The 26,120-nt window shown below is 47.4% G+C and overlaps 2 protein-coding genes and 1 long non-coding RNA gene across 5 annotated transcripts in view; 2 read left to right on the forward strand and 1 right to left on the reverse strand.

Annotated features, from left to right (window-relative positions):
- Nucleotides 1-494: 494 nt before the first annotated feature.
- On the reverse strand, nt 495-9,662 carry ZFAND2A (zinc finger AN1-type containing 2A). 2 transcript variants are annotated; one of them, XM_081819196.1, is made up of 5 exons: nt 9,513-9,662; nt 7,348-7,442; nt 6,386-6,480; nt 4,623-4,751; nt 495-829 (listed from the first exon to the last, which is right to left on the reverse strand). In XM_081819196.1, the coding sequence occupies exons 2-5, from the start codon at nt 7,400-7,402 to the stop codon at nt 674-676; spliced, it is 435 nt and encodes a 144-aa protein (XP_081675322.1). In that variant the 5' UTR covers nt 7,403-7,442; nt 9,513-9,662; the 3' UTR covers nt 495-673. The 2 variants fall into 2 exon arrangements, with proteins under 2 accessions (XP_081675322.1, XP_081675321.1); XM_081819195.1 differs by lacking the exon at nt 9,513-9,662 and adding an exon at nt 8,512-8,756.
- LOC115942315 (uncharacterized) lies at nt 8,947-11,999 on the forward strand. The gene is made up of 2 exons (XR_004076911.2): nt 8,947-9,116; nt 9,757-11,999. It is a non-coding gene; the product is annotated as an uncharacterized LOC115942315 (long non-coding RNA).
- An 8,408-nt stretch (nt 12,000-20,407) lies between these two features.
- The window catches only part of UNCX (UNC homeobox), a 58,881-nt gene continuing 53,168 nt past the window's right edge, over nt 20,408-26,120 (forward strand). For both annotated transcript variants that reach the window (XR_014145157.1, XR_014145156.1), the window contains exon 1: nt 20,408-21,044. The gene's annotated coding sequence lies outside the window, so the exon portion shown is untranslated. The remainder of the gene's footprint in view (nt 21,045-26,120) is intronic.

Here is a 26,120-nt window from a genome sequence, read left to right on the forward strand (position 1 = left end):
TTACGCCTCCACTTCCATTCAACGGCCGGTTCAGGCAAACGTTCTGACTGGAGAAAGGTGCTCTTGGTTATACCACTTGTGAATGGGTTGAACTGTGTCCCCACAAAATTATAGACTAAAAGTCTTAAACACTCAGGGCCTCAGAATGTGACATTTGGAAGTAAGGTTGTCACAGATGTAATTAGCTGAAATGCGCTCAGATTGGGGAAGGACAGGACCCTAATCCAGTATGACCGTGTCCTCATAAAAAGGGGACATTTGGACACAGACACACAAGGAAAACGCAGGTGATGAAAAACACAGAGGATGGGGGGGGGGGAGACGCCCACAGCCAAGGAACGCCCAGAGCCTCTGGGAGGAGCCAGCCCCGCCACACCCCCATCTTGGACTTATGCTTCCAGAGCAGGGAGACTGTGAACTCCTCCTGTTGGAGCCGCCCAGGCCTCGGTACTTTGTTCTGGCAGCCACTGGAAACAATACAACTAGAATCCAACTTCAATTTAGAATCCAATTTTAATTTAGATTACATTCAGCCAAACTCCTACAAAAAATATTTCACCTCAACAACTTAGTTCGGTACAAGGCTCAAAGTTGCCCTATCCCCACCACGGGGGTCAGGCGCGCCCACTGATGTCACTGTACGTGAGCCACACGCCAGAGCCAGCCTCTCTTCTCACCGGGCTGCGCCGACGGGGCGGCCCCCGTGCTTGCAGCTGTGATCCAGAGGGTGTCTATGCTGAATGCAGAAACTGCCACGGCACTGGTCACAGGCCACCTGCAGCATCTCTTTCTTCTTGCACCCCTCTTTCGAGCACCGGTACATAAAAAGCTGAGAAAGCAAGAGTTGCTTCAATAAGCAATTATTTAACAAGCCCCTAATAAGACTACCAACATTTTTTTTTTTTTTAAGTTTTATTTATTTATTTGAGAGAGAACGAGAGAGAGCACATGAGAGTGGGGAGGGTCAGAGGGAGAAGCAGGCTCCCTGCCGAGCAGGGAGCCCGATGCGGGACTCGATCCCGGGACTCCAGGATCATGACCTGAGCCGAAGGCAGTCGCCCAACCAACTGAGCCACCCAGGCACCCCAAGACTACCAACATTTAAACTAGAAATGGTTCTTAGCTACAAGGAATGAAGATTCCAAGATTTCATTCAAACATCTGCCAGGTAAACAGGTGAGTACTGAGGAGACTGGAAAGTTTTAACAAACACAAAAGCAGCACCTTAAGTTGGGGACTCGTGAGACAACTGGAGGCCTTCTCAGCCAAAAAAAAACCCTCCGCAGAACCCAGGGGAGTGGGGACCAGGGACATGGAAAGGACGCCAAGCTTGTGACATCGTGTCCAGTCCCACAGAAGACAGCTGGCTCCAGGGGCTCTGGGGACATTCCAGGGAGCTGAAGTATCTATAGTCCCTATACCCATTCTGTTATTGGGGTTTTGGGGTGTTTTTATTTGCCGGGGACAATAAGGGTGGGGTGAGGGAGTGATATAAATTCCCAGGTACTGCCGACTCTGTGAAGTAAGGATGTTGGTCAAAAGGTACCCACCTAGAAGCCCGAGGGCAGTACTCCGGCAAAAACGGGCAGGCAGGGACTGCCTTCAGCAACCACAGCATGTGCTCACAGCACAGGGATGCAGGGTGCCTGCCCAGGAGAGCAAAGGAGGGTATGCCCGCCCTGGGGTACGGGGGTGGGGAGAGGGGACGGGCTTGGGTCACAAATCCTGGGTGAGCCAAGAACGAGGAAGACCTTGTCAATTCAGGAGGAAAGCATGCCAAGTGCAGCTGTGATCTTATATAGAGGCAGGGAGGTTTATAGAAGAACTTCCAGAAGGACTGGAGGGCGCACAGCAAGAGTGGGGTGAAGAGAATGGGGTTATGGAGGGGGACTGGGGTTGGCTGGTTAATAAAGGGTTTTGGGTGCTAGACATCCAGAGCTTATTCTCTCATGTTGGAGGCTGAAAGCAGCAAGCACGAGTTAATAAGACTTATGCTTATTTACTGCAACTGTTCTATGTTTAATGTAACACGACCAGGTAGTTCATAACTATAAACCAGGATCCATGACTGGAAACTGGGATTTGGGCCTGACAAAAGCCAATTTCCTGGAGACAAGCTCCTTCAAAGCCCATGCGCTTATTTTGGAGAGCAACAAGACAGGAAAAAAAAGGAGCAGGGCATCTCGGAAAAATAACCTGAGTAACCTGGTAGGGCCTTCGGGAGGGGCAAGCCACAGAGCTGGTCGAGACCAAACCCCAGGAAGGCCTGAGCGGTGTTGAGAATCTGCGGTCCAAGGGGAGAGGGGCACACGTTACATGCCATCCACTGAGGGCAAGCTCAGTTCGAATCTCCTTGGACTGCTGGCTAAGGAAGAAGAACTGAACACGTACTGGATGACTCCTGAAATACAATGCAAATGACAGGAAGCAGATTCTCTAAAAAGCCCACAAGGGCCAAGAATAAGGGGGGGGGGGAACCAAACAGCTGCAAGATTTTAGAGGAAAAAAAAAGCACACAAACAAGTAATACTGAACCTGACAGATACAAGAAAGCCAAATTGTAAGCTGGTGGGGAAGGTCAAGCAGCATGACTATTCATGAAACAAAATCTCCAAAGGCTCACAAATCAGCTGTAGCAGCAGTTCAGGGTGCCGTGGGACTACAACAGGAGAAGTGGTGCGAGTCTGAGAAATAGACCTGCAGAGCTGCACCTGACCCCAGCAGAAGACGCACGCTCGGCAGAGGGTCTGAGAGAGGCTGCTGGCCTGGGAGGTGTAGCAACGGGCAGGACGAACACAAGAAACATGGGAGGGGCATTCAGAAGGTAGTAAGGATTTCACGCTCCCTTCAGAGGGGATGCGAGAGCTCTCTCCACCTGGTTCCACAATCCTGGAAGCCAGAGCGTGCTCTCCAAGCAGGAAGCAGAACGCCTTCTCGGGGGAATCTGATTAGCCCAAGAGAAAGACCTGAAATCACAGCACAGAAGGTGGACTGGGCAGATGACCTGCAGCAAAGGCAAGAGTCCACACTGCCCCCACCATGCTGCAGACTAGGAGATGAAGACGACGTTCACTGTGACGCAGAAAAAACATCCTGGACACAGAATTCACAGGGAAAGAAAACTTACGGAGGAACAAAAGGAGACCTATCCAGGAAGTCCAACACCCAAGAGACAGGAGTCTAGAGAAAATCGAAGAAAACAAGATGGCATTCCAGATGGAAACACTGGAGTTTCCAGTTTAGAAGGGTCCACTGCCTACCTAGCACAACAGATGAAGACGGATCCACACCAGGAACAGTAAATGTGAAGCTTCCAAACTCTGGGAAGGGGCTGGGGTGGGGAGGAGTGGGGTGGGGAGAGAGCCTCCAACCTGCCAAACAGAAAACTGGTCCCACAAAGGACCATGTAGAACAGCTGGGAAATTCTCTAAAGCCACAGCAGAAACGAGAAAATAAACCAGCACCTGCAAATATTCAAACAAAGATCTGAAAGCCAGGCTGCTATCCCCAGGCAGCTAAGCAAGGAGAAAGAGAGAACGAAGACCCAGCGAGATACATTTATCTTCCATGGTCCTTCCTAGGGAGCAAGTGGGGCATAGGCCTCCCCACAAATAAGGGAAAACTAAGAAAGAAAAACACAAGACACAGGAGACTAGGGACCCCTGGTAAGAGAGATAGATGCAGGAAACTAGGATCTAGCATAAGAAAAATGCAGAGGGAATCTCTCAGCTGTGGAGACCTGTAACACCAGCCCAAGAGCCACCTCTGCTGGGAGGGTGGGGGTGGCAAGAGACGTGGCCACGTAGGAATGGGGGGGGAGGGGAACTCCATGCTCAGCCCACGGGGTGATAAACAGGTAATGCCCAAAACTACAGGGGAATAAGACAAACTCAAGAGACAACAATACACACACTTGGAGAAAAAGGAAGTACCCCAAACAAACAAGACTAAGAGTTGAAAGCACCTGCTGTGGAGAACAGGTGCCTACTGTTTTTCCTAACATGATTTACTCCAAATGAACAAATGTAGAGCTTTCACAAAGATACTAATGCTACAAAAGCAAGAATACTGAATGTTCAAATTCTATGTATCTTTTTACATTTTCCTAGGAGGAGCTTAGGAAAAGTGCACATTAACAGAATGGTTCTAGGGGCGCCTGGGTGGCTCAGTTGGTTAAGCGACTGCCTTCGACTCAGGTCATGATCCCCGGGTCCTGGGATCGAGCCCCGCATCGGGATCCCTGCTCCTTGGGGAGCCTGCTTCTCCCTCTCCTTCTGCCTGCCGCTCCCCCTGCTTGTGCTCTGTCAAATAAATAAAATCTTTTAAAAAAAACAACAAAAAAAACTAGAATGGTTCTAGAAACCACATTAACTCTCCATTTGGAGAGAAAAACCTAAGAATCCTATAAGGGAAGCAAATCCTAATACAGACTCTAATATTCAAGAGTATGTTCATGTAACTTTAAGAACCTAAGCCATCACAACATGGGAAAACACTGACACATCACTAAGGTTTTATTTTTGTACACAGTTGATTAGGACTACAGATCATACTTAGATAATCGGCCTTTTCCACCCTACGGGAAAACCCACATTCACAGAGTAAACATAATTTGTCCTTACCTTCTCTTTCTTCCGAGGATGGTAGTTACAGTCTCGATCAATGTGCTCACCAACCACCACATCTGGTATCTCTCCCTTTTTTACTGGGACAGGGTTGTTACAAAGTGGGCACACTGGGACCTGAACATCCTAAAAATAATGATAGAAGATGATATTCCAGATTCAATCAAAACTCACAAAAGAAAAAGGTACGACAGCACAGTGCACTGAAAACCACATAAGGTACACACACTGATCTTCCGACCGCTCATTAGAAGGGGACACTGTTAACACAAAGGATTAACAGTAAGGCAACCCTACAGATTCAGGATAGGTGGAATCCAGGGGAATGTAAACATGACAGACTATTAACCAACTGTAGAAATGACCCTGAGACGATCAGTAAAAGGCAGCCAAAGAAAGAGGCCGATGAAATTGATCTGGTCTCAGGGCAGCAGGGCTGTCTGTCCAGCACCATCTCGGCGAGTGGTGAAGCAGCCCGAATCCCTCAGAATGGAGAGAAAGAAGAAAACACTAGCCATAAAGACCCTCCAGTTCCCTTCAATTGCCAACAGCCTATCTGGTTCTTTTGTGGCTTTCACACGCAAGGAGATTCACTCACCTGACAGAGCACACGGCTAGGCTGAGCTCTCAGGTACCTAATGACCCAAGACTGTGGGGGCTCTGGAGGGAAGAACAAAGCACCCAGCAGCTGCATGCCCAGCAGTTAAAAAACCTCAGAGCTAAGGCAGGAGCTAAGGAAATTTAGCTCACAAAGAAAACAGAGGTGACAACTGACATCCAAACAGTTAATCAAAGAATTATGGGGCCTACTGTCTGTAGGGGCTGAGCTGAAGGGTCACCCAGAAGCACTCCCTCAGTTGACAAGTCCGCCATATTGAGAAATAAAGCATTACTAATGATCTCTAGCCACACTCTCCCTATCTAGAGACATGGGGAGGTCAAGCCAACAAATAAACTGGGTAATGTGGCCTAGTCATCGGGGCCTGGTAAATGAGTCACCCTCCCCCGCCCTCCATGATGACCTAGAAAATCCTGGCCAACACTAATGAAAGCATGTAACAATGCTAAGTCATCCATGTTTCTAACTACCATCCTACAGAAGCAGCAGTACAGATACAAAGAAGTCACTAAAATAACCTCTGAACCACTGGAAACAAAATGAATACAGGGCCACCTGCAAAGTCAGTAACAGAGGTATCACACCTTTGGACTCATACATGCTGGTTTTCTTAGAGTCCTCTTCATCTTCCCATTTTTACTAGGTACTATTTGCCACTAAATAGGATCCCAAGGCTGCAAAGTTACCCAGATAAGCCTTTTTAATACCTCCCAGATTAGATACCTTGTCAACAATTAAACTATTTCTTGCGCTTCACAAAGATACTGCTATGTTTTTTCTCGACATAACGAATCAAAGGACCAGAATATTTTAACATGCAAAGTAAGCTTTGAAGGTTTGGATACAACAATTTGACTTCAAGAGCCCCTAAAAATGAAACCAGTTGCTTTAGAGCTGTGCCATCCAGAACTCCCTGTGATGGTGGAAACGTGCCACATCTGCACTGTCCAATACAGTACTTCCTGGCCACATGTGGCTGCTGAACACCTGAAATGTGGCTGGTGCAACTGAGAAGCTGGATTTCAAGTCTCATTCCATTTTAATGCATTTATTAGCTATATGTGGCTAATGTCTACTATTTGGACAGCACAGCTTTAGAGAGTGAAAAATAGACTCTTTGGAATGAAGTATGATAAATTACCTTCTTGAATGCAAAGGGACATTTATGTGCAGCACAAGTAAAATGGTCTTTACAGAAATCTTGTTTACATGCATCACATTTTAAGGGAAGAAAATCTAAAACAAAAAAACAATAGCATTTTAAAGATCAGGACAAAAAGAATTACAGAGCACATTAAACAGGTATTTACCTACACTGAGTTCTTTACGCCTATCAAATGTATCCTTGAGGTACCACATGTGAGAAAAAAATTGGGGATCATGAATTTCACAATGCCAGCAATACTGAAGAATCTATAAGGCTATGCTTTCTTTTCAAGATTTTATTTCTTTCTTTTAGAGAGAGGCTGCGGGGGGTAGGAGGAGGGCACAGAGAGAAACTTAAGCAGACTCCGTGCTTAGCTCAGGAGCCCAACGCAGGGCTCCATCTCACAACCCCGAGCCAAAAACCAAGAGTCGGACGCTTAACCAACTGAGCCACCTAGGCACCCCTGTAAAGCTCTCTTTTCAAAAGACACCCATCCCATGTAGTATCACAAATATTTAAGCAGCACACTTGTATCCACTTGGCCTTGGCCCTGGTACCTGGCCTTCAGTAGATGCTGAATAACAGGGCTGAACAGAACCTGCACCTCAGGCCAGCCTTCCAACACTGAAAGGCCAGCCAAGCCAAGACCCAGAGAACAGCTAATTAACAAAACGGCTAGTTCTCCCCGACTAAACAGGTAACAAAACACACATTTTCTAACATTCTCTTAAAAGCACTTACCTAGGGCGCCTGGGTGGCTCAGTTGGTTAAGCCACTGCCTTCAGCTCAGGTCATGATCCTGGAGTCCCGGGATCGAGTCCCGCATCAGACTCCCTGCTCAGCGGGGAGTCTGCTTCTCCCTCTGACCCTCCCCCTTCTCATGCTCTATCTCATTCTCTCTCTCAAATAAATAAAATCTTTAAAAAAAAAAAAAATAAATAAATAAAAACACTTACCTAGCTGTTTGCAAGTTTTTTCTGAACAATGCTTCCCCAAATCAGGGAACTCCATTATGAGGAAGTGTCCAAAACACAGATGGCAGATAGATCACCTACAAGAATTAAAATAGTTAGGAAAGGTACGATGGCCATAATTTCAGTCCCGAGAGTTCATAACTTACCGCTAAGAAAATAAACATGCTCTGTGGGAAGCATTCAATGCCCAAGTCATCCTGGGCCCCTGCAGAGCACTAAAGCATCACAAATTCTTGCTGCCTTTCAGCAAAAAGGAGCTTGAGTACAAGTACCAGCTCCTTCAGGATCCATTATGACAGCGACTGTTTCTTGGTCCTTTAATTTCCTACTTGAAAAAGCTCACCCAGAATTCAGGTTTGATTAAAACCATTCTGACTCACGTTGACAGGGTTTTCCCATATTCAACTTACACAAATGTCTGCAAAAAGTTGGGCCACAATTTCATGGAATGAGTATACTTGTTGACATACACAAAACCGTTACGAGGCACTAAATCACGTTAGTTGACGACACTATCCCCAAGAGCTTCAACTCGTCCCTCCGGTTCTCAACTCCCTCATGCATTGAGTTTTACTTACACCTTGCTCCCTAAGGACAATCAACCTGGAGTTGAGGAGGGAAAAGAGCAAGTGCTTAACTCACGGCGGAAACCAGGTGGACATGGGCTGAAGCTACTCTGGGGGGAACTTGAGTCCGTAACAGGCCTCACGAGGTCCCTTCCAGGACCTAGCACCCACAACACTCTCAAGAAGTCCCTCCCAGAAGTCAGGTCCTGAGGGTCCACTCCGAGGAGGCTCTGCCATGCTGTCCCCAGCTCCCCCCCCGCTCCTCCCCTCGGGTCACGGTGCAGAGTCACTTCCTCCAAAGGGGCCTTCGCCCCGACCGTCACAGCTTCCCTACACCCTCAAAGGACTCTGTAATTCCCGTCCCCGCACCCACTCACTACGGCCCCAACTGCAGGCGGGCTCTCCACTGCCCGCGCCCCGGAGCGCAGGACCGCGGCGGGTGCGCCCGTGGCTGTCTCATCGGGCCCAGCCCTTGACACAGCAGCGGTGAGAGCCCACGGTCGGGGGCTCGTTCGGCTAGCACCTGAAGCCCTCCCCGGCGTGCGAATCGGGCCCCCGCGCCCGTCCCCCGTCCCCGGACCTGGCTCTCGTCGGGCGCCCGGGCGGCTGCGGAGGCGAGCGGGAGGCGGCGGACACGGGAGGCGGGATGTCCCTCCCAGCGGTCACCCACAAGGGACAAGACCAAAAGGCTGGGGAAAATGGGATCCGAGGGGCGGCCCCGCGCGGTCCAAGCCTGCGGGAGAGCGAGGCATCGCGTATCGCCGTTTCCCCAGCCATTTATGCCCGGCCTCGGGTTCAAAGAGCCGCCGCGACTCGTATCCGCCCGGCGCGCTCCGATGACGTCACCGGCCGGCCGGCCAATCTCGCCCCGCTGAGGCTTGGCGTTCCCGAGGCGTCCCGAGACGTCAGCGCCCGGCCGTCCAATCCCGCCCCCGCCGCGGCCCCGTCGGCCCGCCCACTCCTCGCTCCTCCGCCTCCCTTCTCGAACAGTCCGGCCGCTTCTCGGAGCCGCTGAGTCACGGTGAGGCGGAGCCGCGCAGGCGCACTCGGCCGGTTGCGCGGCGCGGGAAAGCTGAGTCACGGCGGCGAGGCCGCGGCCGTTCGGCGGCCGTGTGGAGGGGCGGCCTCACTGGGAGCCGCGCACTGAGAGGGTCCGAGCCCGCGCCGTAGAGGTGCCACCGCGAGGTACGGAGCCGGCACGGCCGGGCGGCGTGGGCGCGGGGGGCGCCCCGAGTGGGAGAGGGGGGCCTGACCGTGGGGGAGAGGACGCCTTCCGCCTCGACGGAGAGCTTGCCTGTCCTCGCCTCGTGGGCTCCCCGGGTGCTGCCGCGTCCCTCACGGGTCCCCTCCCCGCGGTCCCCTTCCCACGTCTCCTCACCGCGTCCTCTGTGTTCCTTCCCCGGGTCCCCTCACTGGGTCCCCTCATCATGTCCCTTCGCCGGCTTCCCTCACCACGCCCCCTCCCCGCGTCCCCTCACTATGTTCCTTCACCGGGTCCCCTCACTGCATCCCCTCCGCACATCTCCTCCCCGCGTCCCCTCCCCGCGTCCCCTCCCGGGTCCCCTCCCTGCCTCTCCTCACCTCGTCCCCTTTCTGCATCTCCTCACTGCGTCGCTTTACCGTGTCCCCTTAGCAGTTCTGTCGCACTCCTGCCCCCCCACAAACGTGTGCGCGGGTGGCTTTTGTCTCCGAGCGTGTTATTTTGTGAGGTCCCAGCAAACTGAATGAGCAGGTGCTCTGCGGGTACCTGGTCAAGCTCGCCAGGAGCCTCAGGTCGCCTCCAGCAGTCAACCCCTAACCTTTTCTCACGTGTTTCTGTTTAAAGACAACTTGCCTTGATACGTTGTTGGTTTGTTCACACTGAACTCAGGGCCAGCAGTGCCTAAGTCATGTCTGAACCCAGCCTGTCTGCTGCTGTTCTCTGTAAGGTGCATCGCAGCCTCCTGGTACTTAGGAAACGGGACAGCACCTAAACTCCGGCCTGAAGGCCACTTGAAACCGGAAGAGTGCCACCAGAAAGCTCAAAAATGTGAAGACCATACACTAAATAGGCTGTGGAACGGAAGCTTATTTCCCGTATCAGAACTGAAACAAGAAAGAAGGAAGGTGTCATCTTGTCCCACCTTGACTGGAAGTGTGTTTCTCAGGCAACTCAAGTTTTTTGCTGCTCAGTACATGTTGGCGAATAACTGCTGAAGTACCACAAGTGTTGATTTTGGAGTTACAAATGAATTTAGCAGATAGGCAAATTCACAAATGTGGAAACCACAAATAACAAGAATTGTGTGTGTGTGTGTGTATTTGTACGTGTACATACCCATTTTCCTTAGTCTTTTTCTGAACCGTTTGAGGATGTGCTATAGACGTGATACCCCATCACCCCAAATATTTGCGTGTATATTTCCCAAAAGCAGACACTCCTTCGTAGCCATTCTGTAACCATCCACATGAGGAAATCAGTGTCAAAACAGTATTAAGGTCCAATCCACAGACTCCATTGGATTTTGCCAACTATGTCAATGTCTCTTCTTCTTTTCTGCTCTCGGGTCCCATCCACAATCATATGTGCAGCCTCCTTCATGCTGGGAGAGGTCTTCCATCCTTCTTGTCCCTAATAGTTTTTATTATTAAAGACCACAGACTTATGCATATGAGATGTCTCGGGGTCCATGGGCGTTTCCTGAGGACCAGATGCAGGTCATGTTTCTTGGTAGGAATACCACAGGAATGGTGCTGTGCTGCAACCCATCCTACCATGGGTGATACTCATCTTGATTACCTAGTCATGTAGATGTCTGCTAGGTTTCTCCTTTTTTTCATTTGTAAATATATTCGTATTTTGTAGGGAGATATTCAAAAATTCCACCATTCTTTCTTTTTTTTTTTTTTTAAGATTTTTATTACTTATTCGTTTGAGACAGAGAGAGACAGAGAGCAGGAGTAGTGGGGAGAGGCAAAGGGAGGGAGAAGCAGGCTTCCCACTGAGCAGGGAGCCCGAAATGGGGCTTGATCCCAGGACCTGGAGATCATGACCTGAGCTGAAGGCAGATGCTTAACCATCTGAGCCACCCAGGCACCCCCCATTATTTTATTCTTTATCAACTTTTGCCTGATGACTTTAAGTTCTATCAGTGACTTTTGCCTGGATCACTATGATCATTGCCAAAGAGTGCTTTTTATTTTTTTAATTATTTTTTAAAGTAAGCTCTACACCCAGTGTGGGGCTTGAACTCACAGCACTGAGATCGAGTCACCTGCTTTACCAACTGAGCCAGCCAGGCGCACCCCCCCACCAAATAGTGCTTTTTAAAATTTCCATTGTTCATTTCACATTTATTAGTTGGTGTTCTATAAGGGAGAAGCTTCCTTTTTGTTTTTTATTTATTTATATCAGTATGGACGTGTGGATTTCTCTATTCAGTGGTGGTGCTCTGCTGCTGTCCTTTTGATGGCCAGAGCCACGTCTAGCTGGCTCTTGAGTCTTTCTGACATGTCCCTGTCATCCTGTCATTCTTTGCTCCCTTCCTTGCCTAGCCATTTCTCCAAGGAGCTTTGTTTCTTTTTAGTGGAGGATGGTATTTAGAAATCAAGATTTGAGTGATGCCTGGGTGGCTCAGTCAGTTAAGCGTCTTCCTTTAGCTCAGGTCATGATCCCAGGGTCCTGGGATTGAGTCCCACATCGGGCTCCGTCCTCATCAGAGAGCCTGCTTCTCCTTCTGCCTTCCGCTCCCGCTGCTTGTACATGCACTCACTCACGCTCTCTCTCTCTCTCTCTGACAAATAAATAAATGAAATCTTAAAAAAAAAAAATCAAGATTTGAGTGTGTGGTGTGCTTATTGCTAGTAAGGTTCATTGCTTCCAGGCCTCAGTGAACGTGGGTCAGGAAATGTATGTATATTTGCTTATATATAAAGACACATCTATAATTGTCTTTACTTGTATATATATTTTTAAGGAAAACATTCATATCCTTATTTTCAATTCCAATCCAACAACTCAGGATTTTTGGAATCTTCTCTTTGTGTTTATAAATAACTTCTCCAGCAATAAAAACCCAAGTTTCATTATTCTGTTTTTTTATTTTTCAGTCTATGTATTTATTTGCTTAATGTAACAAACCACTCAGGCCATCATCTCCACCTCCACACCTGCTTTGTGCTCACCCCCTCAGCACTCCACATCCTTGAGCAATTGTAGGCACTGCTTCCACAAACTCCCTCCACCTTCTTCAAATTGGTCAAAATCCAGTGCCAGTCAAAGCCTTCAATTTTCTTCCAGAAGGATTCTTTAAAAGAAGATAATTTACTAAGGAAGCATAAATACAAATACAAGCCTTTAAAATCATTGTCATTATTTGTGGGTCAAAAATCACATATGTATTATTATCTTTTTAATAGTCCTAGTGCAGAACTTTAATTTCTCAGGTCTTACAGTAAATACAAATACTCACTACTTCAATCCTATAGACACTCAGATTTCCAAAAGTCAAGAATGTTAAGTAATCAGAGTGTTAAAAAATAAGTTATAATTAAATGAATCAATTACTATTAGAAAGTGGGTTAGATATTGCCCTTTCCTGTGAATTTTATGCTAATGTTGAAGTGAAAAACCTTTAGATCCACATATTCCCAGATTATCTGGGTCTTGCTACAACCAATTGTAACACTAAAATGTGAAGTTTTATATTTACATTAACTACTGAGTTTTAGAGGAAAAATCCAAATTCTTGCATGGAATCAAATTTGCCATGCTGCAAATTCATAGTTTTGCACTTGGTAATATTTCTTATTGCTGCTGTAACAAATTACTGCAAGTTAAGTGGCCTAAAACACAGACATACTATCTTACCATTCTGGAGGTCAGAAGTCAAAAATGCATCTCCGGCCTAAAATCAAGGTGTTAAGGCAACATTCCTTCAGGGGGCTGTAGGACATACCTTCTGTGCCTTTTCCAGCTTCTGGAGGTTGCCCGTGATCTTTGGCCCATCACATCACCTCAACCACTACTCCATTGCCACATCTTGTCTGACTCTTATTCTCCCCCTTTCACATAAAAGGATTGCATTGGGCCTACCTGTGCAATCCAGGATTATCTCCGCACTGAGGATCCTTAGCATGAGCACATCTACAAAGTCCCTTTTGTCATGTGAAATAACAGATTTGTGGTTCCAGGGATTGGGACATGGACATTGGCGGGGGCGGGGGGTGGATTATGCTGCCTACCACAGGTAGTGACCACACTGCCATAGAAAAAAAACAAGATTACTTTTTTTTTTTCTCCGAGGGGGGTAGGGGCAAGGAGGAGAGGGAGAGAAAGAATCAGAGCCTGATAATGGGGCTCAATCTCAGGACCCTGAGATCATGACCTGAGCAAAAATGAAGAGTAGGACGCTTAACCGACTGAACCATCCAGACATGTTTCTTGGTAGGAAACAGACACGCCTGTTTAAAGATTATGTTCTTTAAAATAAAAGTAAAACGTGGGTGCCTGGGTGGCTCATTGGTTGAGCGACTGCCTTCGGCTCAGGTCATGATCCTGGAGTCCTGGGATCGAGTCCCGCATCAGGCTCCCTGCTCAGCAGGGAGCCTGCTTCTCCCTCTGACCCTCCTCCCTCTCATGCTCTCTATCATTCTCTCTCTCTCAATAAATAAATAAAAATCCTTAAAAAAAATTATTAAAAAAAATAAAACGTTAAAAATTTTCAGTGTTATACTTTTATCTCCTTTTTAAAATGTAAAAAAGTATTTAATGAAAAACATCCAAATTTTGAATAAATGTTTTCAATACAACCAGATTCACAAATGAGTTTTTAACCAAAGAAAATAAATGTAATTGGTTGGACGCTATCTCACCTCCCCAGACACAGACACAACAATCACATGTGTGCACACATACATGGATGGGCATTTGCATGCCTTGTGCGGACCAGAATTCGCCCACAGCATGAGCTGGCACATGGGGAGTGTCAGGAGAAGATGTGAAAGTGGACACCCAGGGGCTTTTCCAGGAGTGCACATGGTCTACCTCTGCTGTTCTTTTTGGTCCTGATCTGGCTAAGACCACACCAAATTGTGGGAACAAAATATCAAGTCAGATTTTTAAAATGCAGCTTTTGCCATTAACTGAAGTCTGCATTCATACAAAAAGTTGCCACTAAGCAGAAGTTAAGTGACCTCCGTACATCTTCTTACCACATCAAGATTAAGGGCTTCCTAAGATGTCCTCTGAGAACTGCCTTGTGGTCAGCAGGGAAGGAAGGACCTTGTAATATGACGGTCCACGGGGGAGCGGAGACAGACCTTGGAGCCTTGGTTGGCAAACCTCAAGAAATCTGCTTCAAAGGAAGAGGCCACAGTGCATGTCCACTTAACACTATCCTCTATCAAGGGACCAGTGTTCTTCACCAAGAGGTCACTGTTATGATCTCTATTTTAAATACAGGGAAACCGAAGTATAGAAATGTTTGAAACACAGGCTCCTGAGTCCACATTTGCAATTCTTTCTCTGCTACCGATGCTAGCTAGAGATGAGGGTGGAGAGGCAGGCTGGGACCAGACCATGCAGACTTTATCTTGAATGCAAAGAGGTATTGTTGAAAACTTATAAAAGACTGACCTTGAGCAGTGGACAGGGCACAAAGTTTATATATACTTCACACAACTGTACAAAAAAAAATAAGTTTCTCTGTTTTCTAAAATGAAACTTAGCTTTTTTTTGGAGCCCCCAGACTGCCGCAGGCCAGCAGCTGTTCTCATCCCAGCCTGCAGTTTTTGTTTGCTGTCTGTCTGGGTCCAGTTCATCTCGACCTCAGTCACTGTCAGGCTCAAATCTTGGTTATTCCAAGCCTTCTTCCTCCAAATACTTCCTTTCTTCTTCAGAGGCATCTGGGGTTGGGGAAGCTGGATAGATAATCTCACGGCAGCAGAGGCTCTGACATACATGCCAGCCAGTTCCTCCCTGGCCCCTGCGGGTAGTGAGACCTGTCCCACCACCTGCTCATAGGCTAACATTTGCTGCTGCTGGCCTCTGATCATGAGCTCATTAACATGCATTGTTAACCTGTCCAGACCCTAAGTTACATGTTTCAGTGACTTTCCCAGGGTCCCATGCCAGTGCACGTGGGGGTTTTGGGAGTTTCCTATAACTTTCATGAGGAGTATGGCTCTAGAGGCACCATCTCAGGTCCTCTCCCTGTTTGACCACATCCTAGGTATCCTCTACTGCACTCTCCCTGCATTGGCGCAGAGAAGTGTGCCTCTTCCAGAGGTAGAGAGGGGAAACCAGGCATGGACCCCTCTGCTTTTATATTATCCTTCTACTCATCTGAATTGTTTGTCATTCAACTGAGGGTTGTAGCATGAGCATCGGGTCCATTCTCAGGGACCCAGACAGGTGTCTTCTCTTTCAAAACTCTTCAACCTTCTCCCCAGCCCTGGAAATAATTTTTTACCTAGGTTGCAGGAAATTGCTCTCATATTATATCTTTGGGTTTCTTGCTCTAGGGTAAATCTCCAAAGCTTTGGTTCCTGGTTCTTTTTTCTCTCTTTTGAAAGCCTTGCTTTTAAGATTGTGGCTTGCTATGAGCTCTTAGAAGTTTAGGTTTAAGGGCGCCTAGGTGGCTCAGTTGGTTAAGCGACTGCCTTCGGCTCAGGTCATGATCCTGGAGTCCTGGGATCGAGTCCTGCATCGGGCTCCCTGCTCAGCAGGGAGTCTGCTTCTCCCTCTGACCTCCCCCCTCTCACACACACACTCTCTCTCTCTCTAAAATAAATCTTTAAAAGTTTAGGTTTAAAGCTCAGAACTGAGCAATAACTTCTTGGGCAGACCTTTCTTTGCAGCTATGAGTGTCACCTCCTGGCCTAGTCTTGATGGTGGAAAACTTCTCAATAATGGAGAAGAGAAAATACATTGACATTATGCCCACATACACATTGTACTTTAAAACATTTATTCAGCTGCAGTATGTATAAGACAGATTGAAGTGAGGCAGGAGCAGAAGTGGGAGAGCAAATAAACTGTTACTGCAATCTAGGTAGGAGAGGACAGTGACCACGGAAATGCAGAAACCTTACTCACCTTCACAGCTTCTCTTGTAGGTAGGTCATGAGCATGTGATCCAGTCTTTCAGGGGAAGAGGGGCTTCTGGAAAAAGATCTCCCTAATAAAAAAGAGATACTCATTAGGACAAACCCATTTTCAGTAAGGTATTTTTTGGGATGCTTGGAAATAGTAGCCTTTTCACTAACATGAAGGGCCAACATTAAGGACCATGTCCTTATGCTGAGCTGACAGGAGAAAGGTGGAAGTAGCCAGGTAGAGATGGTGATATTGAGCTGCTGGTTGGCTTCCTTGCCTCTGGATTTCTGATAATGTGAGATAACACACATCCTTATTGTTCAAGACATTTTTTGTTGTTTTTCCTCTTGTTGGTAGCCAAAAATACTGTTACCTGTAACTGGAAAAATTATTTCAATTCAGGACATATCAGCTATGAGACAAAAGAGAAAAGTGGGTGAATAAGCAATTGGATACATGCATCTGGGACTCAGAGAAGAGGTCTGGAGACAAGATGTGGAGAAGAGGATGCAGGACTATACCTTAGAAAAGCCAGCTCTGGAAAACCAGACTAAGAATGAGCAACCAGAGAACTCAGGAGGAAAATGAGGGGGAGGCATTATTGAAGCCAAGGGAAGATGGAGATTTCAAGAGGGAGAATTGGCTAACCGGTTCCTGCTGCTGAGATAACAAGACAAAACATAAAGTGTCCACTGGGGTTAGTGATGGAGAGGTCACCATTGTCCTAGAATGGTCCCAAAGGCAGAAGAGGAAGTCAGACTAGTGGGTGAAGAGGACAATAAGGTGAAGGCATGGAGTCTGGATGGAAGAAGCAGAGAAGCTCTTACCCAGAAAGAAAAACAGTGAAGTACATTCTCCTAGTCCCACCCTGCTGGCCTAGCCTGGTTCAGCAGGTGACATCCCACTGCCCCTTTTCCACAAGATACTCTCTCTTCTGCTCAGACACATAGTCAATATTACCTTTACATTTGTAACTCATATCCTCAACAAATATTTATTGGGTGCCTGCTGTGTACACAGCACCCTGTTTGGCTTCAAGAGAATATAAGAAAAGATTAAATGGGGTCCCTGTCTTTGCCCAGGAGCTTATAGTTATGATTGTGGAGAAAAACCCACATCCTGAAACAACTGGACATTAAGTGTAAACATTGTATTTATGAGGTTGCAGGGCAGAGGCTGTAATCATGATTGGAGATCAGAGAATAAAAACTTCCCAGAGCAAGCCTGAAAAATTTGGGCTGGACTATCTAGGAAAATTTCACAGTGGGGGGTGCTCCAGCAGACCCTTAAAGACAGGAGATGTGGACTGAGGAGGGGACTGCTGAAGCCAAGCCATGTGTTTTGGTTGCAAATGACAAGAACTCACCTCAAAATAGATTTTCCCAGAAGGGGAATTTATTGGCTCCTAGACTTGAGATGGGCCTGGATCCAGGAATTTAGACAAGGTCTTCCCCACCTTCCCTCTGAATGCTGGCATCTCTGTTCTATTGCAGAGTAGCCTCATCTTGTGACAGAAGCATAGATGCCAGCAACCTGGGCTACAGAGACACTTTTGAGGGTGAAAATGGGGTGCTGCTAATAGTTTTCTTGGGACAACAGGCATAAACTGGGACCCTGCTAGGAAAACTGGGGCACAAGATTATCATAAGCAAATGTTCACTCTGTGGCCACTGTCTGACGGCCCCGCCAGAATCACATGAAATGGGAGAGAGACAGTACTCCAAAGACTTTGTGCCATTACCAGATGAAGGAGGGACAAGAATGCTGGAATCCTAAAAGCAATGGTGTCCACTATTCATCATGAGTTGGCAATTCAGGGAAAAGAAGAGAAAAAGACCAAAGAGTAAAGCACAAATTTCAAAGTCAAGCTTACTAGATAAAGACAGAAGACTTAGAATTTGAGAGAAATCTGAACTTCATTTGACTGGTAAGGAAGACAGAACATTGTCCAAGGAATTAGTACATACAACGGATGTCTGGGGAGACAAATCTGGGAGTGAGTTCCAGGATATTTGGGAGGTTCAGAGAGGAGCTAGGGTTGTATACGTGGAGTCCTGAACTGTTGAGGGTGCTGGTATGGTGGAGGTGCAAAGAAAGATATATTCAGAAAGCAGGTGAAAAAAACAAAAAGAATCAGGAGACCTTCTTGGCTGATTGGGCATGAAGGACAGAGAAGAAGCAGACACACCAGTTCAAGCTTGGAGAAGCTAAAGTGGCAGGAATGGGAAAGTTACCAAGGGTAGCAATTTGGCAATGAGGCAAGTCTCTTGGGGTCATGTTAAATTTTGAAGAAGTTGTATGAATGGGGAGAACACAGGATTAAAACTGGTATACTATTTAAAGACAAGATAATGAATAAAGTATCCCCAAAAGAGAGTAAGAAGAGGCCAGAATCAGGCCTGAGGAGGGCCTGCAACTAGGTAATGGGAGGAGGAGGAAACAGAAAGCCTATAGCAGGATTGGAAAAGAATGCTAAAGCAGCATAGAGGAGAGGCCACAGGTGACAAGCAACACCAGGTGCTTTGCTGAATTCCACATGAGGACTGGAAGCCTGCAAGAAGTTTACCTAGACAGATATTTACGACTTTTAAGAAAGTTGTTTCCTTATAATGGTCTAGCATTCAGGGCACTAAGGCTTGTGCTATGTAACAGACAATCTCAGAGTCAATGCAGTTGGAAACAACAAAGGCTTATTTCCTGCTCAGATGTCCTGTCCCTGATGTATACACAAGCTCCTGGTCTACCTGCTCCACATTGTCCTCACCTCCGATGCCTGGGATGATAGAGTGATCAGTATTGGAAGTCTTGCTAGTTGCCTTGGCAGAAAGAAAAAAAGTGGCCACAGGGGCCTCGCACTGGCCTTAAATCCTCCTGCCTGGGAGTTTCAGAGCTCACTGGTTGAAGCCAGTTGCACACCCAAGCAGGGGGTCCAAGAAGCACAGTCCCAGCAGGTGCCCAGAAGGGGAGAACTGAAATAGTTGTCTAAGAGGAACAATGATTAGTGTGGTGGTAGAGATTGGACATGAGGCTGAAGGAGGGGTACACAGTGGAATTTGCTTGGCTAATGCTCAGTTATGTATCTGCTCTCCTAGGGATGTTATTCTTGGTGTTAAACCATAAGCCCCCTGAGGACAAGGACTATGCCCTTTAACCCTTTGTACATGGTGCTTAGGCACCTCATTGTGTTAGGTAGGCTCCTTCAGGTGACAAAACTAGAGAGAGATTCTCCGATCACATCAGGGCTTCACCATAAGGACTCTCAGGGAGGAAGAAGTGTCTCAGTGCAGCCTTAAGAGAAGGAAATGTGTCTCCTCAAATCTGAGTGGCCCCATAAACGTTTGCATGTGGTGGCCTCATAATGAATACACCAATGATGTAAACTCAAGTTAGGCCAATTTTCCTACTGGAGACTGTCCTAGGAGCACTAGGAACAAAGGCCTTCTGGGTGGGATTGCCGACCCCTGCTGCCAGTGCTGCAGATGGCAGCCAGTACGAGTACTCTGTCCTCTAACTGACATCGTCTGTAGGTCTCTGCAAAGGCTTTGGCTCTGTGAATCTGAGAGTCACAGAGGGAGGCATTACACTTTGAGTCAAAATTGCCAACAGAAATCAAATTGTATTCCCTCAGACATGTGAGCAGAGCATAAATATTTCATAGACACGAAGTCAGCTAGACAGAGATTTTAATTCCAGAAAGTGATCATAAGGTAAACTACAGGAGATGCGGCTTATGATTTGTCTCATGACACATTTTTAAGTAAGCGAAAGCCCTGTGGAATAAAAATAAACTTGCTCAGGTTCCCCAGTGAATGGGAAGCAGCTGAGTGGAGCAGAGACGAGCTAATGTTTTCTTTTTCCATCTCGTAATTTTGTGATGTGATGTTATCTAGCATATGGGACCCCTTGTATCACAGAATCTGTGTCACATGACTCTTGCTTACTCCATCCTTCAATAACAAACCAGGGCAAGGTCTTCTGTTTCCAATATTTTTCTAAATATTTTTAGAAATGACCTTGGAGAACCCTTTGCTCAGTGCTCGTTGAGCCCCCAACAGTGAGGAGCGAGTGCCTGCTTGTTGGTAATTGTCCATGTAAAATGTTGTATATGACTGGAAATGCAAATACAAAATTAGAAAAGTGAAAAGGGAGCCCACATTGAAAATGTGGCAGAAACACTCACCCTTGTGAGGACCTTTCAAACCTCCTGTTAGAATGATTCCTCCAGCGTCACCACACAACCAAAGCTGTGCCTTGACTTCCTTTAACCTCCAACATCACATCCTTTGCATGTGGCACTCACCTGTTGCCGTGAGATGGATCCAAACTCTCCTCTCCCCGCCATGAGGAATCTTTGGGTCCAGTGGGTGGTCAGAGTTGGAAGCCTCTGGAAATGATGTTGTATCTCTGGCAGACCACGCTGTTGATCGTGGGTCTTATTGAGTGGGTGACTGGAAGACAAGCAGGGGCGGTGCCAGGCCTGCAGGGGAGCCTTGGGCGAATGCATGTAAGTGGGGAACTGGGAAGTCCACACAAACTCTGTGGCTCAATTAGCAGTGCTTACTAGCACTTGCATCTTGGTCTTCAGAAGGGTTAATATCAGGGGCAGCTGGACCAGGGGTGCAGGCCCCTCTGAGCTGGCTCACAGCTCTTCTGTCAACTTAAAATGATTTCAACTTAAAACTTAAAGATGGAGCTGCCTTTGTCTCCTCAATAACAAGATTTTGAATTCTTTTGCAAGCCTGCCTGTTGAGAAAGCACCCAGTTGCTGTATCCTGGAGCAGAGCAGCCAGGGCAGCTGCCCTCATTACTTAATGGGAAGCAAGCCTGCATTTCCGTTCCCTCATTTCCACCAAGGGAGGCATGAAAGTGCCTTGTGAGCTGTATATATTACCCCAAAATTGAAAAATCTGGCAACTTCTATAACTACAGGTAAAAATATCTTGATTCACAGAGGTGTCACCGTGCAAGGAGATGGTCACTTGTATCGAGGCGTCAGGTTGCCGTCTGAAATGGAGAAGAGCACATAGCAGTGTAAGGTAGGGAACAGCACATTGTTTTGAATGTAAGTCTTTATGCTGTACCAACTGGGAGAAATAAGAAAAATGTTTTGAACTGATTGTGGCACATCTGTGGCCACCATTGAACATCTTTGTGCATCACGGGCCATCACTCTCTCGTGGCTTGGAAACTCTGCCTGCTTTCACGTAGCAATGATTATACTCACTCCACAGCATTGTGGTATTTCCACTTCAGCACTGTTGTTCTTTATTTTTAAATATCACCCTGATCTGGTCACTGCTGAGGATTCCTAGTCTTAGGACCATGAGAACTCAGGAAAAAGAATCTAGTTCAGGATGAAATAACAACGATGCAAAGTTTCCAGTTTGTTTTCAACTTTGTGTTGGTTCCTGAGTGGGTTCTGAATAAGTAATAATCATCCTGATTTCCCAGTGACTTGATGTTCCATTTCTGGCCAGGCCCCTTTGCTACTCCCTTGAATCGCTGCATTAAATATTAAAGCCGCCTGCGCCCTGGTGGCTCCATCCTGGAGGCAGCGGCAGAGTTTTTGTGGAATAACTCCTTCTGGTTGGCTGCTAGATTTGTTCATTATTTTAATCTATGCGTATTGGCTAGGACTGCAACATTGTCTCTTTTTGCATAAATAGTAGTTTGAAATGAGGAGGAATCAATGACCCACCAGCCCAGCCCTGAGGAAAGGGAAGTCTCTGGTTCTTTGTAGTTGCCACACCTAGTGCTGAGCACTGACACGGTGATCTTTGGAATACCCCGTGCCTTCCTCCCTTCAGCCTCGCAGGGACATTTAGACCACCCAGCCGGGTCTGTTGGAAGACCTGCTTCATACAACATACTTTGCTGGGTACTGTCAGGAGGGTGGGGAAGCATAAGATTTGAGCTTGTAAGCTGCTTGGAGAGTGAATACATGTATATTTGGGGAAAAAAGACGACGACAGTCCAGCCCCAAAGCAGTGTCCCGTGCTGAGAGGATGAGTCATACAGACGAGATCCTGCAGACGGGGAGCAGTTATACAAGGTGAGACTTCGACAGGGACATGGACTTTGACATACGTGCAGGGGATGGGGGGTTACACTGTGGGCATGGCATAGGGGGTGCATACTCCTCAGCAGAGCCCAGCGATGTCAGCGGGCAGTCCTCACCGTGAGGGCCCAGCTGCCGGGGCGAGTCTGCTCTGGGCCTTGGAGTCTTTGAGGAAAACAGCCTTCATGAGTCAGATTTGAATGAAGGGCCCGACCCTGGGCCCTTTTCCCAGAGGGACTCAGGTCTGTTTTCAGTGTTGTTCATACGACTTTGTTCTTTTTAGACCAGGAATCGTCCTTTTTGCTACTGCCAGTCAAGCCCCATGCCAGGCTGAGCTGGGTTGGTGTGACCATTCCAAAAGCACTGTGATTCTATCTAGAGTTGTGCCTGAAGGGGAAGAAGAAATGAGGGGGGAGGGGGAAGCACGTGCTCAAAGAGGGAGGGCGGAAAGGGGCAGGTGCAGACCTCCCAGGCAGCAGCCCCTGCCAGCCCCCCGAGGCCCAGGCAGGACCAGCGGCCCCCTGGAGTATTCTTTGGAAAGAGCTCCTGTGTCCTTCTCTGCCAGCAACTGAGACTATAAAAACAGATACTAATTGTAGCGATAAATTACCAGGCCCTTCCCAACAGGCCTTTGGGTCCCAGGCAGAGGGGTGCTGACTTCCCCAGCAAGATACCTTGGTGGTCCTCTCCCTCAACTGATAACCTCCGGCCGCTCAATGAATAGCTCTTGGCGAGAACTCGGCTTAGCTGCTGGAGTCCATGTTTGGGTGTGAGTCACATTTGGCAGGGGGAATCCCAGGCACTTTAGGACCCTCCTGGGCAGCCAGCGGGGCCTGTCCGTGAGAAGGGCAGCAACCGAGGCACCAATAGCACCCCAGTCTCTGCTGCTTTAGACTCAGAACAGAACCAGTGATTCGGTGGTTCAGGAAAGGAGCTTACCCCTGCACCCACCACATGCACAAAAACCAACAGATTTAATGAGGAATTTGGAGTTCTGTCCTGTACTGGCTCCAGTTTAAGCTGAGGAGGAAGTTGGGGAATCTCACATTTTGGGATGCTCTTCTTCTTCTTTTTTTTTTAAGATTTTATTTATTTGACAGAAGCACAGCGAGAGAGGGAACACAATCAGGGGGAGTGGGAGAGCCCAATGCAGGGATTCAATCCCAGGACCCTGGGATCATGACCTGAGCTGAAGGCAGACACTTAACGACTGAGCCACCCAGGTGCCCCTGGGCTGCTCTTCTTTTTGATGGGCAAGTGGACCAAGGGGGCTGGAGCACTTCATGTGGTCCAAGCCCAGCCCCTGCTGGGCTTCACCATGTGGCCAAGTTCCTTTTCTTTCCAGACACCCTCAGGCCTTTCCTACCACTCCGGACAGAGCAGAGAGGGCCTTGTCAAAAGCGTTTGAGCAGTTCATGGTGACTGCCAAGGACACAGTGCCATGAATACAAGATTTGACAGGGTGACGGTTGCTTTGCATGTGGCCACGTGAGGGGGCAGTTGGATGTGCTCGATGACCATACATCCGTCAGCCACAGACCGTTGGGCTCTCTACTGGGTCTCCCTGCAACGAAATTCTTTCTGGCCTAGGATGGTGTTTGCAGCCCTGACCGTGAGTGCAGGTAGTTGGGAGAGGAAAATTCCATCACTTAGGTCACACGGCCACGACAGGCTGGCTTTTCCGTCAGCGGTACAGCCCCTGCAACACCAGACCTCGTGCCTGTCCTTAACTCGCATGTGTGGAGCTTAACTAGCTCTCTTTCCTCTAAGAACAGTTAGTGCTCATGCGTGCCTTGCACTTCCGTTGACACGTCACATCAGTTGTCACTGACTCAGAATGTCCAAGTGCCTCCTGTAGCTTGCTTGGAGCATAGCTGAAACACTCCTGGGATTGAAGTCCAATCCTGTTGAGTCTAAGCCGGAAGGAGGACGGAAGGTGCAGGGCGGTGAGCCTGCACGTGGAGACTGAAGCAGCAGTGCTTTCGTGAAACGCAAACAGATCCAGCAAGAAGAGAGGGCAGCTCTGTAGAACAGGCACACACAAGGGAAATGAGTAATTATGCCATCAGCTTCAGGCTCACACTTCCGTAAGCAGCTGTAAGTCTTCCTAACCCTGCCAATCCAGGAGCAAGAATCAGGCGGGGAGGCAGGCCTGTATGCGCTGTGTATACAAGTGCATTGAAATTGAGTGTCATGCTCACAGGACCCCATTCCTTTCCATTTTGCCTGATATGCTCCTTCAGGGTAAAGGTATAAAACACATTTAAGGTTCTTTACCTCCTTCCCTGCAATAGTAATTGGCAGTTACTCAACCCCCGTGGGCATCATAAATAAGGAACACACCAAGGGACTCTGTTGCTGCCGTTAGAACACACTGGCTTTAGCTGGATTGAACTAGAGTCAACTGGTAGTGTGGAGAATGTAATGGTGTGCCCATGGTAAAATCGCCCCCACTTAATGCCCTAATTTTTGTCACAAAGCCTGGGTTTTCTCCTGGCTAAGCAAATGGAGTTTGTGTGTTGACATGTTCACGCTAAAAGGAGTGAGTCAGAAGATAGGTTGTCTACGTCAGGGCACCCTGGTAGGTGCTACACGGAATTCTGGAGCATCATTAGTAATGGAAGAGAGACTGTGATGTATTGCCTCCTACATGGTAAATACAGGAAGCAGACCAGCATGTGACCATTTTCTGCTCTCTTGATAAGGCATGGAATTTATACCAACAGCACATGGTTACTTGGGTTTTATTCTATTGTGGCAAAAAGCACATGACATAAAATTTACCATCTTAACCATTGTTAAGTGTACAGTAGTGTAACTATGTGCACATTGTGCAACAGATCTCTAGAACTTTTCCATCTTGCAAAACTGAAGCTCTGTCCCCATTAAACATTCACTCCCCATTCCCTCCCCCAACTGCTGGCACCCTCCCTTCTTACTCTCTGTCTCTATGAATTAGTGACTCCAGGGACCTCATGTGAGTGGAATCACAGAGTATTATCTGTCCTTCTGTGTCTGGTTTATGTCAATGAGCATAATATCCTCAGAGTTTATCCACTGTGTAACAGGTGTCAGTGTTTCCTTCCTTTTTAAGACTGAATAATATACCATTGTGTGGATGGACCACATCATGTTTATCTACTCACTCACTGATGGACACTTGGGTTGGCTTTTGTGAATGCTGCTATGAACTCAGGTGTGAAAACCACAGTTGATGGGGTTCCTTGGTGGCTCAGTCAGTTAAGCGTCTGACTCTTGATGTCAGCTCATGTCTTGATCTCAGGGTTGTGAGTTCAAGCCCCATGTTCATTGAGCCTGCTTAAAAAAAAAGAGAGGCGCCTGGGTGGCTCAGTTGGTTGGGCAACTGCCTTCGGCTCAAGTCATGATCCTGGAGTCCTGGGGTCGAGTCCTGCATTGGGCTCCCTGCTCAGTGGAGTCTGCTTCTCCCTCTGACCCTCCCCCCTCTCATGCTCTCTCTCTGTCTCATTCTTTCTCTCTCAAATAAATAAATAAATAAATCTTTTTAAAAAAGAAAAAAAAGAAAAAGAAAATCACAGTATCACAGTTGCTTGTTTTTAAAAGAAAAAAAATCTCGATTTTCTGAATAAGAACTTTCTTGACTATTAATATTCTATTACTAGCATATAAAAGGAGTACACCTGGCAATTGTATCACTAATATTTTCAACATCCTTGTGGAGGTAGTGCTTTAATAGTTGTAGATAAAACAACAGCCTAGCTCTAACCTGTCCTCTGTGAGGCTCAGCACAAGTAGAATCAACCACCTTTTAAATTCTCAGTGGCCATAAAAATGGGAGGAGTTTTGCTCCTCAGAACAGAAAAACAAGTCTTGTAGGCAGGTGATTTGATGAAAGGAGAAGCAGGGATTGCTTATAGTTGACCTGCTCCGTATCCCCGAGGCAATAGTCCTCAGGGAGGCTGAAGGACAGAAAGGCCACAAGAGGTCTCAGCTGAGGCAGGCCCAGGGCATACAGCCCTCAGCTCAACATGGACCCTGGGTCCTGTAGTCCCTGGAATATCTGGGTAATCCCCTT

Source organism: Leptonychotes weddellii, chromosome 5 (genome assembly GCF_054177405.1).
Source record: "Leptonychotes weddellii isolate Sample4059 chromosome 5, ASM5417740v2, whole genome shotgun sequence".
Lineage (NCBI taxonomy): Eukaryota > Metazoa > Chordata > Mammalia > Carnivora > Phocidae > Leptonychotes > Leptonychotes weddellii.